The 13,098-nt window shown below is 40.6% G+C and overlaps 1 protein-coding gene across 1 annotated transcript; it reads right to left on the reverse strand.

Moving 5' to 3' along the window:
* Positions 1 to 11,152: 11,152 nt before the first annotated feature.
* LOC149815026 (pathogen-associated molecular patterns-induced protein A70-like) lies at positions 11,153 to 12,180 on the reverse strand. Its single transcript, XM_089989994.1, has one exon. It carries the CDS (start codon positions 12,063 to 12,065, stop codon positions 11,487 to 11,489), a length of 579 nt encoding a protein of 192 aa, XP_089846120.1. The 5' UTR covers positions 12,066 to 12,180; the 3' UTR covers positions 11,153 to 11,486.
* Between the last annotated feature and the right edge of the window lie 918 nt (positions 12,181 to 13,098).

Below are 13,098 nucleotides of genomic sequence, written 5' to 3' on the forward strand. Positions count from 1 at the left end.
GATCCCATACTCTCTGCACTTTTTTTTGTCCTTGAATCTGATGCTCATCCATCTGATTAGAGCTTGTTTTAAGTCCTCTTTAGGGGTCCATTTGATGCCAAAAAGCTCCGTTGTCTTCTCTCCCAAACTTTCCTCACTTCTCTGCAAGATTGTAAGAGATGGACTCCAACACATGATTCTTTTATTATACAACTCAATGACTAAATGCCAAGTCTTGTAAACTCCATTTTAAGCCTAAGCTTTTTATCATCCGAGCTTCAATTTAGTATTAATCACGTTATCATGTGACTTCCACTTTATTTTATTCTTCATTATACCCATTCTAAAGCATCTTTCATACATGGTTCGCTTTTATGTAATTCCATTATCAAAAACATCACTTGGAATTGTCACCATCAGTGCTCAATTACTATCTTCATATATACTGTCATTTGAAGAAGTATATAATAACCCAATCTGGTTATATAGTTCGATCCAAACTAATACAAGTACAGCCCGTAAACAAACCCAACAGAGGGTATTCGAACTCGGCTCATTCTTTTGCCAAGCCGAGTTGAGTTTGAGCTCATGGCATGCCCGAGCTACACAAGTTGAGTTTGAGCCTACAAAAAATACATATTTTCAAAAGTAAAAATAATAGAATGGAGACTCTAAATCCTACTGAGTTCATCTATAACAGGCTGATTTACAAAATAAGTATATTATTTCAAAATTATAACTAATAGGATGAGAAAAGAAAAAAAGTCTGAGAAACTCGATGGACAAAACCAAAAATTTGTTCATCTTATTGACCCATTAACGAGGGAATATATTGTTTACAAACAACAAAAAAGATAACAAATGATATGCATTATCATCTTATCGTCGGTTACACAAATGATATGCGTTGTAAAAAAGGAAAGGATAACAACGACCATAACGAATGATATGTGTTATTGCTCCCCCTCAAGTTGGAGCATGGAGATCCGTAATGCCCAACTTGAATGTCAAGAACTGAAACTTGTCACATCCCAGTGCCTCAGTTAAGAGATCGGCAAGTTGATAACAACAAGGAATATGAGCAATGGTAATGACACCAGCTTAAAGTTTTTCATGAATAAGGTTACAATCAAGTTCAATATGCTTAGTATGCTCGTAGAAAACAGGGTTGGCAGCAATGTGAAGGGCGGCTTGATTGTCACAATATAACTGCATGGGTTGTGGATGAGTGACATCAAGATCCAGAAAAAGGACTTTGAGCTAGATTAGTTCACAAGTAGCGATAGCAATAGAGCGATATTCAGCTTCAGCGGAAGAGCGGAAAATGGTATGCTGCTTTTTGGTCTTTCAGGATAGAGGACTGCTGCCAAAAAAGGTGAGATATCCCGTATTTGATCAATGAGTTATAGAACAACTTGCCCAATTAGAGTCACAATATGTGGTTAGCTGAAGTTGGCTAGAATAAGATAGGAGAATGTGTTTGTTTGGGGAGGATTTTAAGTACCAAAGGACTCGATAGGCAGCATCAAGATGGGGTCTCTACGAAGTTCACATGAACTGGCTCAAGACGTTAACTGAATAGTTGATATCCGATCGAGTAACTGTCAGATAAACGAGGTGACCCACTAGGCGTCTGTAACGAGTAGGATCATCCAGTGCAACAACTTGATCAGCTGAAAGAGAAAGACGTTGTTCTATGGGAAAGTCCACTAGGCGGGTACCCAATAAGCCACTGTCAGAGAGAATGTCAAGTGTGTACTTATTTTGAGTCAAGAAAATGCCTTGGGATGATCAGACCACCTCGATGCCAAGAAAGTACTTTAACTTACCAAGATCCTTTAGGTGAAAATGTGAATGCAAAAAAAATTGAGTTGAGTAATAGATTGAGGATCATTACCAGTAATAATGATATCATCAACATATACGAGTAAAGCAATGAATCGATGTCCTGATCGATAGACGAATAAAGTATAATATGTGGTAGACTGATGATATTTGACATCTTTAAGAGTAAGAGAGAACTTTGCAAATTAATTTTGAGAGGATTGTGTAAGGCCGTATAAAGATTTCTTGAGTTTGCATACATAGTGCTCCCCATTACTAGGAAGTCCAGGGGAAGATCCATGTAAATCTCTTTTTGGCGATCCCTATGTAAGAATGCATTGTAGACATTCAGTTGAAAAAGAGACCATCCATTAATTGCACCAAGAGAGAGTAAGCAACACATAGTAACAAGTTTGACTACTGGAGCGAAGGTCTCATGATAATCAAATCTTTCAACCTAAGTATACCCTTTGGCAATTAAATGTGCTTTGTAGTGTTTGACAGATCCATCAACGCGATGTTTGATTTTGAAAATCCAATGTCATTCAATTAGTCTTTTGCCAAGAGGTAGAGGGATAATATCTCAAGTGTTATTCTTCTATAATGCATCAATTTCAGCAACCATGACCTTTTCTAAATGCTTATGTTTAACAGTCTCGTTAAAACTGTGGGGTTCAACCTGAGAGGTAATGAAAGCTAAGAAAGCAAGATGAGTATGAGAGAATTTATGATATGGTAGAAAGTGAGAAATTGGGTATGGATTACGTAAAGATGGTCGAGGATTGGATAAAGTTGTGATGGGTGGAACCTGGGTGGACAAACACACATAATTGTCTAAGTGAGAAGGACGATGGTGAGGTCGAGCAGATCGGCATAATGGATTGGGGATAGGTTGGACGCAATCTGCATGGTGGGCATAGGTAGTGAGGGTATCGACTGAATTAGAAAGGGGATCAGATGTGGTATGAGTGTGATCAGTGGGTGGTGTGGGAGGTAAAGTTGGTAGTAAAGGTTTTGAATTAGGCACCGGATGGGGTAGAACATATGGATCCGGGTAAGAAAAATTTTGATTTTGAAAGAAAAAAATTGTCTCATAAAATATGAAATCACGATTAATAAAGAAAACTTGTTTATCCAAGTCATATAGATGATAACATTTTTGACCAAAAGGGTATCCAACAAAGACACAACATTTGGAATGAGCAAAAAATTTATCGTGAGGTTTCAAATTTCTAGAATAACATAAGCAACCAAAAATACGTAGATGGGTATAGGAGGGTTTAATATTGAGTAACATCTCATATGGAGTTTTGCCTTGGAGGATTGGTGTGAGAATTCGGTTGATGAGGTAAGTGGCAATTAAAATACATTCTCTCAAAAAGGTTAATAACATATTAGCTTGAAAATGAAGGGCGCGGGATACTTCAAGAATATGATGATGTTTTCACTCTACTTGCCCATGTTGTTGGGGTGAATGAACATAAGAATGTTGATGGATGGTCTATTCTATTTAGGGTAAAAAATCATGCATCATGTGGGACATAAATTCAATACCATTGTCTGTGTGAACATGTTGCATGTAACAATTGTATTGAATTTTGATCATTGTGCAAAATTTTGTAAGAAAATGAAAAGTTCTATTTTGTATCTCATGAAATAAACCCAAGTACATATAAAAACATCATCAATAATGGTGAGAAAGTAATGAGCCCCGGTATGTGTAGACTTATGATATGGACCCCATATAAGATCAAAGGGAACAAAAGCTTTATTAATACTAAGAGAAAATGGAGACCTTGTTTGCTTAGAACGATAACAAACAACACATAAAAATTTTAAAGAAGATGTTAGAATACTCTTTGGATAACTGAGACACTCAATCCTTAGAGAGATGGTCTAGTCGTGAATGTCGTATTTCTGAAGTAGTAATTTTTATGGAAGCCATGGCATGATGGTGTGGGTCGACAGGTGGATAGTGGTAGAGCCCATTTTGAGCTTTGTCTGCTCCAATCGACCTCTTCGTCAAACGGTCTTGAAATACACAAAAAGAAGGAAAGAAGGTGATAACAATATTAGAAGGTTGAGATAATTTTCTAACCAATAATAGATTAAATTGAAAAGATAGAACACAAAAAACATCCTTGAGGAAAATATTCAGAGATATTCTGACGGTACCTACATAGGTAACATTAATGCTTTGGCTATTGGATAATTTAATAGGTTTAATATTAGTGACAGGAAAATAATTAGTTAACAAAGACATGTGTGGAGTCATACACTCCGAAGCACCTGTATCAATGATTCAGGAATAAACATTTGAAAAGGTATCGCTTGCAAGATTAACCGAGGAGACTTAAGCATCGGTATTCAGCCAAGACATAAGATGATTCTTTTGGTCATCAATGAGTTGCATCAAAGAAGAAAAAACATCATTTTGCATGGCAAGTGGTGATGATTGCTCGACTATTGCATTGGCGACATTCGGAGAGTGAGGCTTGGATGCAGACACGTTGTTGGCCTTATGTTTAGGATGGCCAACCGGATAACCGTGTAAGGCATAACATTGTGGCTTGATGTGATTGACCATCCCACATTGTTCATGCCTTGGGCATCTTTGACCTTATCCCAAGAGACGGGAAAAAGTGTTACCTCGATTACGTGGATTTGTATTGGCAGCGAAAGCAGTTGATTCACTTATGACTGCAGGATTGGCTTGCAACATCTTCTGGTTTTCTTCTTGCATTACAAGGGCATACACTTGACTAATGCTCAGTAAGGATTTCATGGTTTAGATCTGACTCCTCACAGTAGTGAACGAGTCACTTAGACTCGAGAAATTGATACACTTTTTCCTATTGTTGACATTCATTCAACTCTTTGAAGGGTCCACATGTGCAATCCAGAGATTTAAGAGTAGTATAGTAAGAAGCAAGAGACGACTGATTTTGTCTATGATCTAAAATTAATTTCTTTAACTGATAGATTCTGGCAGCATTACTTTGAGAAAATTGTTCCTCTAGATCGACCCATACCTCTCTGGCGATGTCAGCATAAATGACACTTTTTGCCAATTCTTTAGTTAGGGTGTTTAAAAGCCATGACAATACCATATGATTACATCAGTCCCATGCTTGAGAATCTGACTAAAGAAAATTGGGTCATGGTAAGGATCCATCAACGAGTCAAAATTTATTTTTCGTGCTAAGAACCATTTTCATGGCTCTCTTTCAAGTTGAATAATTATCATCGTTCAAGAGAGATGAGACTAGAATGGCACCTAGATTATCATAGTGGTGCAAATAAAATTGTGTCTCTAGAATATCTGAGGCTCAAGATTTGTCATCATTATGTTGTGCTTCGGTAGAGGCCATCGATTTTATTTGGGTAAGTCTGAATAAATTGACTATGGAAGTCGATGGAACATATGGCAGGCAACTAGCTGTCAAACACGCACTATGATGGTTGTGACCAGCAAAAAAAATAACAATACAAGATGATCTGTCGGCACCGGCAACCACTTCAACCAGCATCACTACTCGAACAAGACTAGCAAATGCAAAATCAGCAATGAAAGACTCAATAGATGGAGGCACCCTGGTATTGCTCTAATACTATGAGAAAAGAAAAAAAGTGGGAGAAACTCGATGGACAAAACCAAAAATTTGTTCATCTTATTGACCCTTCAACGAGAGAATATATAGTTTACAAACAACAAAAAAGATAACAAATGATATGTGTTATCATCTTATCGTTAGTTACACAAATGATATGCATTATTCGAAAGGAAAGGATAATGACGACAATAATGAATGATATGCGATCATATGGATAACGACGAAAATGAATGATATGCATTATTATAGGATTTGAACTCTAAGCTTTTTGCTTGCAAGACAAACACTTCAATGTCTATATGATATAAAATATATTTAATACTAATCAACCAGCTTAGACGAGTTGAACTGAGCTGAACACTTGTTGTTCATGTTCATATTACCTAACCTATTTCATGAGTTGGAACTATTTACAAGCCGAGCTACAGGTACGAGTGAGTCTTATCATTTCTTGGCCTTAAACACAAGTCTGGACTTAATCAATGCACAAAGAGAAAAACAAAAGGAGAGAGAGTAGCGAAGCCACGTTATGGTCAGGGTGGGCACGCACTCACCCTGACCCTAAAAACTCCCTTAAATGGGGTATTGGGTACTCTGACCTGGAGCACACATCAGAGGTGCCCCGGGTTAAGGTGGGGATCACTCGGGCCTAACCCAAAGGTCAGGGCACGATGTGTGCCCCTCTGTAGGCCCCACCTCAGACCCAACCCTAACACCACCTTTTTCTCTTGACACTCTCTCTCTCTCTGCTCCCCCAACCCCGCCTCTCTCTCTCTCTCTCTCTCTCTCTCTCTCTCTCTCTCTCTCTCTCTCTCTCTCTCTCTCGAAACAACAACAAACCAGAGGACGAAGTTCGTCGCCAGGGTTGCCTTCGATGCATGCACATGTCCTCTCTCTCCCATGAATTTTTGCTCAGACTAGGGCCTCACTACCTCAAGCATGATGCTTGTGTTGGTGCCCTGCGTTCGACTGATCCGACGGTCTCTCTGACATGGTGAATGCCCAGACTTCTTTCTCTTGTGATTTTTTAGGGTCAGTGTTTTTTGTGATTTTTTTATTTCAAGTAGCATTTTGGTTTAGGTTCTTAATTAGCATATGAAATTATGAATGATGTTTGTTAGGACATAGGATTTAAGTTTTTTATTTAATTTTTCTTAAATAGTTTCATATCAATAATTAGGTTTAGGTTTTTTTGTGTTTTTTTCTCAATTATCATTTAGGGCTTTTTTAATTAGATGGATATTTATTAGTTATTCTGCATTTTTCTCAATAACATTAGACATGATCGATTCTAGTTAGAATTTTGGGGGGTTTTGTTATGTTTTTGTTTCAATTAGCCTATGTATGAAACTATAAATGTAAAATCCAGTGTTTAAAAAAAAAATCAGACCCTGGACGGGTCTGGACCCTACCCGAATCCATACCCGAGCCAGCCTCAGCACATCGAACGGGCTTTCAGGGGCTGGCAAGAGGCAGCAAACAGGGGAAACCAACCCCCTGCGGCCTCTACAAAAGGAGTGAGAGAGGGGGAGGAGAGGTGTTCGAGCCTCTCCCCCGACTCTCTATCGTCTCTCATCTCTCCCCCTCTGTATCTGCTCTCCCTCCTCGACTCCATCTCTCTCTCTCTCTCTCTCGTTGTTGAACGGTCACCGGCGAGCCCCTCTCCATCAAGGTAGATCGGCGACCTCTCTCTCTTTGGCAGCCCAGGTAACCCCCTTCTCCTCTCATTCCCCCCTTTCTTCTTTTGGGTTCCCCAAAAGGCTAGCGGCCCTTGTCGTGCCTTCCTCTTTTCTGTTAGTCAAGGGGCTCTGCCCCTTTGCCTTTGTCTCGCCCTTTTTACTGTTCCGGCAGGGGCCATCGGCCCCTTCCCTTCTCTTTCGGGTAGGGGCCAATGGCCCCTGCCCCTCTCTAGACCGACAGGGGCCTCTGGCCCATGTCCCATTTTCTGTCGAGCAATGCTCGGTAGGGGCCATTTGGCCCCTGCATCCTCTTTCGAGGGTCGCAAGTGGGCATTTGGCCCCTGCGACCCCCTCTTTCTCTCTCTCGTTTTGCCTTCAACGGAAGGGGGGATGGGAAGCCCCCTTCCATTCGAGGTAATACTGTCGGCAAGGGCCTTTGTCCCTTGCCTCATAATTCTTTAGGACTCAGCAGGGACCCTTGGCCCCTGCCTCGTTCTTTTAAAAAGCCGACACGGGCCAAAGGCCCTTATCTCGTCTTTTGGGAGGCTAGCAGGAGCCTTTGGCCCCTGCCACCCCAATATGTCCGATGGGCAATGGAAATAAGCCCCTTCCTGGCCTTTGTTCCGTTTTCAGTTAAGATTCATGATATTATCGTACTCTTGCAGTGTTACGCAACGGAGACCGTTCGCACCCCGCGAACCGAACCGGCGATTACCTACGCTCGTAGGCAACCTCTTTCTCGCAATACCCCGAGGTAGGGAAAATTACACAAGGACTTAAATAACTGAAGCTAGCTTAAATAATTAAAGATCAAAAGAACAAAAATATATATTTATATACGTATAAGTATATAAGTATGCTTTTCGCTCAAGGACACGGTTTCGCGATCTTTGTCCTTTACTTACGCATTTTTCTGCTTTTTGTCTTTAATTTGCCGTCGCGCTTTGTGCTCAGGCTTTTGCTTTCGCATTTCTTGCTTTCTGTCTTTAATTTACCGCCATGCTTGCGCCCAGGCTTTTGCTTTCGCATTTCCTGCTTTATGTCTTTAGCTCAAGGATACAGTTTCGCGATCCTTATCCTTTGCTTTCACATTACTTGTTCTATATTTGTCGTCGCGCTTTGCGCTCAGGCTTTTACTTTCGCATTTCTTGCTTTCTGTCTTTAAAATTTGTAACCTCGATGGATGAAAGGACTCCTTTTGTATCAAACATACGGTTCTACAAATAATGTTGGTTTTGAAGCATCGCAGCGGGTCATCCTGAATCAAGCATTCGAAAGGAATAGTTTTTCTACTCTGTTTAGTATTTTTGGCGCAACTCAAGATTTCCCAAAATTCGGGACTCGAGCAAACTTGTGAGCGTAATTTTCTCATGCAAAATCCTCATTCAACGTTTATCAGTGTCAAAAATTTGTGTTGCATGTTGTCACTATGATAACGAATGTGAGATTCGAGAAAATCACATGTCATAAGTTGGCACATGACATTGGTCATTTCAAAAGCTTAGAATGATGACATTATATCTTTGTAAATTATGTTGTTGAGGCTCGCATTGAGGACCTAGAACCCTTTCTCGTAACATGCGCATAGACATGCATGGCATGCGAGTAATACGACGGATGTTTGAGACAGTCATTCAACCTCGACCAGTGCTACGAGCACATTGGTAAACCACATTACAAATTGATTGATTTTTCGCCTTCACAGGTAAGATGCTCGATTGGGTCAAAAGACCAGAGCATGTAGAATGGGTCATTGGTTAAGTAACCCCCTGACACACTCATTCATTTTCTTGTTGACTGTTAAGGGAGATGACGGATTGGTACACACACTTCGATGGACATGTTGTTAACAACCATTCTACAAGCAAAGACTCAGTGTTCACAGTCATCGGAGTTAGGGGATGAGACTACCAGATATTATCCTAGGTGGTAGATCTTTTGGACTTCTGCAGAAGTAGGATGCATCTGTAGCCACAAACGCCTTTGGGGAATCCTCTTTCGGCTAATGGCCGTCCCCTTAGGAATGGACTCAACTAGATATTCGGGTTATTCAAAATACATAGAATAATAGACGCCCGAACTAGTCTTAGTTGTTTCTACGAGTCGTGTTTGCCCGTACCCGCAGGCCAGTTAATGATGGAACATAAAGTAACTTGTGCACTTCACTTGATGAATCGTAGAATTGTGTTTTATGCTCAGTGATTTCAATTCATTATTAAATGTTTTGTTACATAATTCAGCATGTTCTAGTTAGACTTTCACTTATGCTAATAAACTGCTCATGTTAGTTCAGTAACTGTTTAGTTACTCATCATGCATAGTTAATTATTTATGCTTCTTTCAGACATTTTTGTCTACTTGTGCACCTACTAGTTTTTCATGAAACTAACCCATTTTATGGGTACAGGTGATGATTAGGTACTCAGCAGCCGATGTCGCGATTGCGAGATGTCATCAGGATCCACTGTTTCCCCTCGCAGCTTTTGTCCTGGTCATTTTTGGTTTTCTTACGGGTTTCTTAGAGAAATCCAAATTTGTACAAACTTAAAATTGTTTATGATATAAATGATTTCATCTGGATATTTGCAAGTTATGCCTTTGTCTTTTATGCTCTTTTAGCTAACGTGCTCAAGATTATCGATTTGCCCTCTTTTCTTTTAAAGAAATGTTTTCGCTGATTTTATAAATAAACTCTGAAAAGAAAAAAAGGATTTTCTAACCTTTAAACCGTTTTCAAAAGGTTTACATGTTCAAAATTTTGGGGCGTTACGATAAATGTTGTTTGTTAAGATTGAGGGGTTTTATTTAGTTTTTTTTAAATAACATAAATATTTAATTAATTTTTTGAGTTTTTTTTATTTTTTTGGATTAGTATTTATATTTATATTTTGTTTTTAAATGATGAGTACTTAATTAGGTATTTTTTATATTTTTAACTAATATTAAGTATGATTCTACATGCTTGATTAGCATAAATGCATAATTGATGATCTTTTTAAGAATTAGGGTTTTGATTTAGTTTGTTTTTAAATGGCACCAATTTTGAATTACAATTTTAGGGTGTTACTTATTTTTTTCTTTTTAAAATTAGCATTAAACATGAAACAATGAAAGAATAAATACTTGACTTTGGTTAAAATTTAAAATTTTTAAGGGTTTTGCTTTTTTTATTTAGGATAGATGAGAAATCTATGACTTTTGTTAGGATTTAGAGCATAACTATGTGAATTTTGTTTGAAATCTATTAGTATAGTTTATTAGTATTTATTTTCTCCCTTTCAATGTACATCTGTGCCCACCCTAGATTAAGCAACTGGAAATGGTTTTCGTGGAAATAAGGGGTGGCCGTTGATTTTGGGGTTGCTTTTCTGGGATAAAACCCTTGACAGCGTTTGGTTAACCACGATATGGCCCGGAAGAAACTCTCCCTGCTTTGTGCATTTTTCGCGAAATCCCCACCATTTCCGTGACACAAACGCACGATAAATTCTTGGGTCGGGGGACTGGAGAGAATGAAACCCATTGCAAGAGTTGCCTTTCCATTTCCCCAAGGACACGCCTTCCGCGTGAGTTTGGTTACATACATTCGAGAGCTTGAAAACGATGGCATCATCCTTGACACAGTGACGAAACTGCCCTCAGAAAACGATCATTTGGCTCCCCCCCATGTTGTGGGCCCCCACAGGGCCAAACCGCCATTCTCAGAAGGGGAAGGGGTGCATGCCACTTTTCTTTTCCTCCGTGCTTTCCAGCTTTGTGAGGGCCCCACCTTCGCGTGTCCGGCATTAAAATGACGAAAATCCGCTCAAAGTAGCAGGAGGCGTTTTCTCCAACATGTGGGGCCGACACTCAGATCAAGGGGATATTTTCGTCATATAAAATAAGCACCGTGGCGTCAGTTGATGCCTAAGTTCTGGAAGCTAGCTAGACTCAGCCTTCTGTGTGGGCTCGAGTGTGAGGGGTGAGTTACAGCACTCTGTCTCTTACCATCCAAGAGAGAGAGAGAGAGTCCTATCTCCATCCATACAACATAACTGATAAGCAATTCCATACACCAAAAATTATATCATTTGATTAAAAAAAAAAACAAAATGAAATCCCATATTTCCTTGGCTTCTTAGCATCTCTAACTCCCATCTTCACTAATAAAAAAAGGTAAACAAAAAAAAATACACTAACAGAAAAAAGAAAAAGGAAACTTCAGACAGATCCATCCATGGTCCAGCAGACACTGAACCATACAAAACCAGATTTACAGAACAAAAACTATACCCATTTCCTCTTCTTACCACTAATAAGAGAGCTACATGTAGATTCCATCACACCCAGCAAAGAGGAAAGAGCAAAATAAGAGAGAGAGAGAGAGAGAAAAGGGGGGTGGGGGTTTGCTTCATCTGCCTCTGTTGAGCATTTCCTTATGCCTCGTGATTGACTCCATCCTCTGCAACTGCAGCTGCTGCTTGAACCGGTTGATGAAGTCGTCGGCCTTTGCGTTCACCTCGTCCACTTCAGAGTCCTCGACGGATTCCTCCACCTTTCGGCCGATCGTCAGCGATTTCGCCCGCGGGGTCGACATCTCCTCCCTCTTCTCCACCACGTGATTGTAGGCCGCCTTGGCGCTCGCCGACTTATTCATCCTCCGGGGGATCTTCGCCGGAACCTCCACGAAAGCATCACCACCACTGTCACCACCATCATGGAAGGCCTCATCGACGGCAGAGATCTCCTCTGGCTCGGCGGGAACGGTCAATGTGACGATCGGGACGTCCTCCACCTTTTGCTTGTGGATGTTGATGGAGCGCAAGCGCTCCAGCACGGAGGGGGATCTCGCCGGAGGCTTCCCGCCGGATTTCTGGCCGGAGGTGGCGATGATGGTGCCTATAACCAGGTTGAGGAGGACGAAGAGGACGGTGGGGGTGAACCAGCTGTGCATCGATGCCCAGATGGCTGGGATCGACTCCTCCAGCATCTTCCCGCTGAAAAATGCGACGCACCGGCCGGAAAATATCCCGTTTCCCGGTGAGAGAGAATAAGAAAGAGAGAGAGAGAAGGCGGCGGCTAGTTTTTCTCTCTCTAGAGAGCAAAATGGAAGAGGGAGAGAGATAAGGGTGATCTCTTTTGGCTTTTATGGATGCGTTTCTTGTGAATCTCGAAAGACACGTGGAATCATTTTATTGAGAGATGGGACAAGAAAGGGCCATGACGACCGTCGATTGGTATTTTTTATGTTCATATGAACCTCCTCGGATCCTGACCGCCAGATTTGCTTTTGTTGGGAAGGGCCAGCGGTGGAGACGATGAGATCTTGTTCCTGTTTTACCAATAGGGTTTTGCTGTATTTACCTGACTGTCATTTCATTTATGTTGGACGTCGTTTTCTTTATGTTGGATGTGCACTAAGGGTGTCAACGGGTCGGGTTTATCCGGACCCCATCCGACCCAAACCCTATAGGGTCGGTGATAAATAAGAAGACCCGATTAAGACCCGGGTCCAGACTCATTAATACATGGATTCGGGTATAGTTTATGAAATTTTATGCTAGACCCGGACCCGACCTGAGTTCGGGCTAAGACCCACAAAATTTCAATATAAAAATGAAAAAAAATATGGTTTTACCAGGTATGGTTTTTTTATAGTGGATCCGATTAAACCTGGGTTCGGACCCGATATCATACCTGAGTTAAATTTGGTTCTACCTGGGTCCGAACCAAACCCGACCTGTTGATACCCCTAATGTGCACTATAGACTTGGTTCGAGCCTTTTGGGACCTGGGTCTTATATTCAGAATGCAAATTGGTTTGGTCGAGCTAGCTTGAGACGAGTTAGGTCTGGTTGGTAGGTTGAACGGGCTTAGGCGAATTTCAAATATCTTTGATTTGTAACTTGAGGAGTCGAACCTCATTTCTACTGAAGTTGTTATTGACCCTGACCTAGAGCTGGTCGACTAAGCTAAAAAGAAGTCGTGAGTCAGATTTAATTTGTATGTTATCCACTTATATA

This window comes from Nuphar pumila, chromosome 15 (genome assembly GCF_984573655.1).
Source record: "Nuphar pumila chromosome 15, dmNupPumi1.hap1.1, whole genome shotgun sequence".
Classification (NCBI taxonomy): Eukaryota; Viridiplantae; Streptophyta; class Magnoliopsida; order Nymphaeales; family Nymphaeaceae; genus Nuphar; species Nuphar pumila.

Excerpts from the sequence above, each read along its gene's own strand:
- LOC149815026 (XM_089989994.1), bottom strand. The coding sequence starts at position 12,065 with ATGCTGGAGGAGTCGATCCCAGCCATCTGGGCATCGATGCACAGCTGG.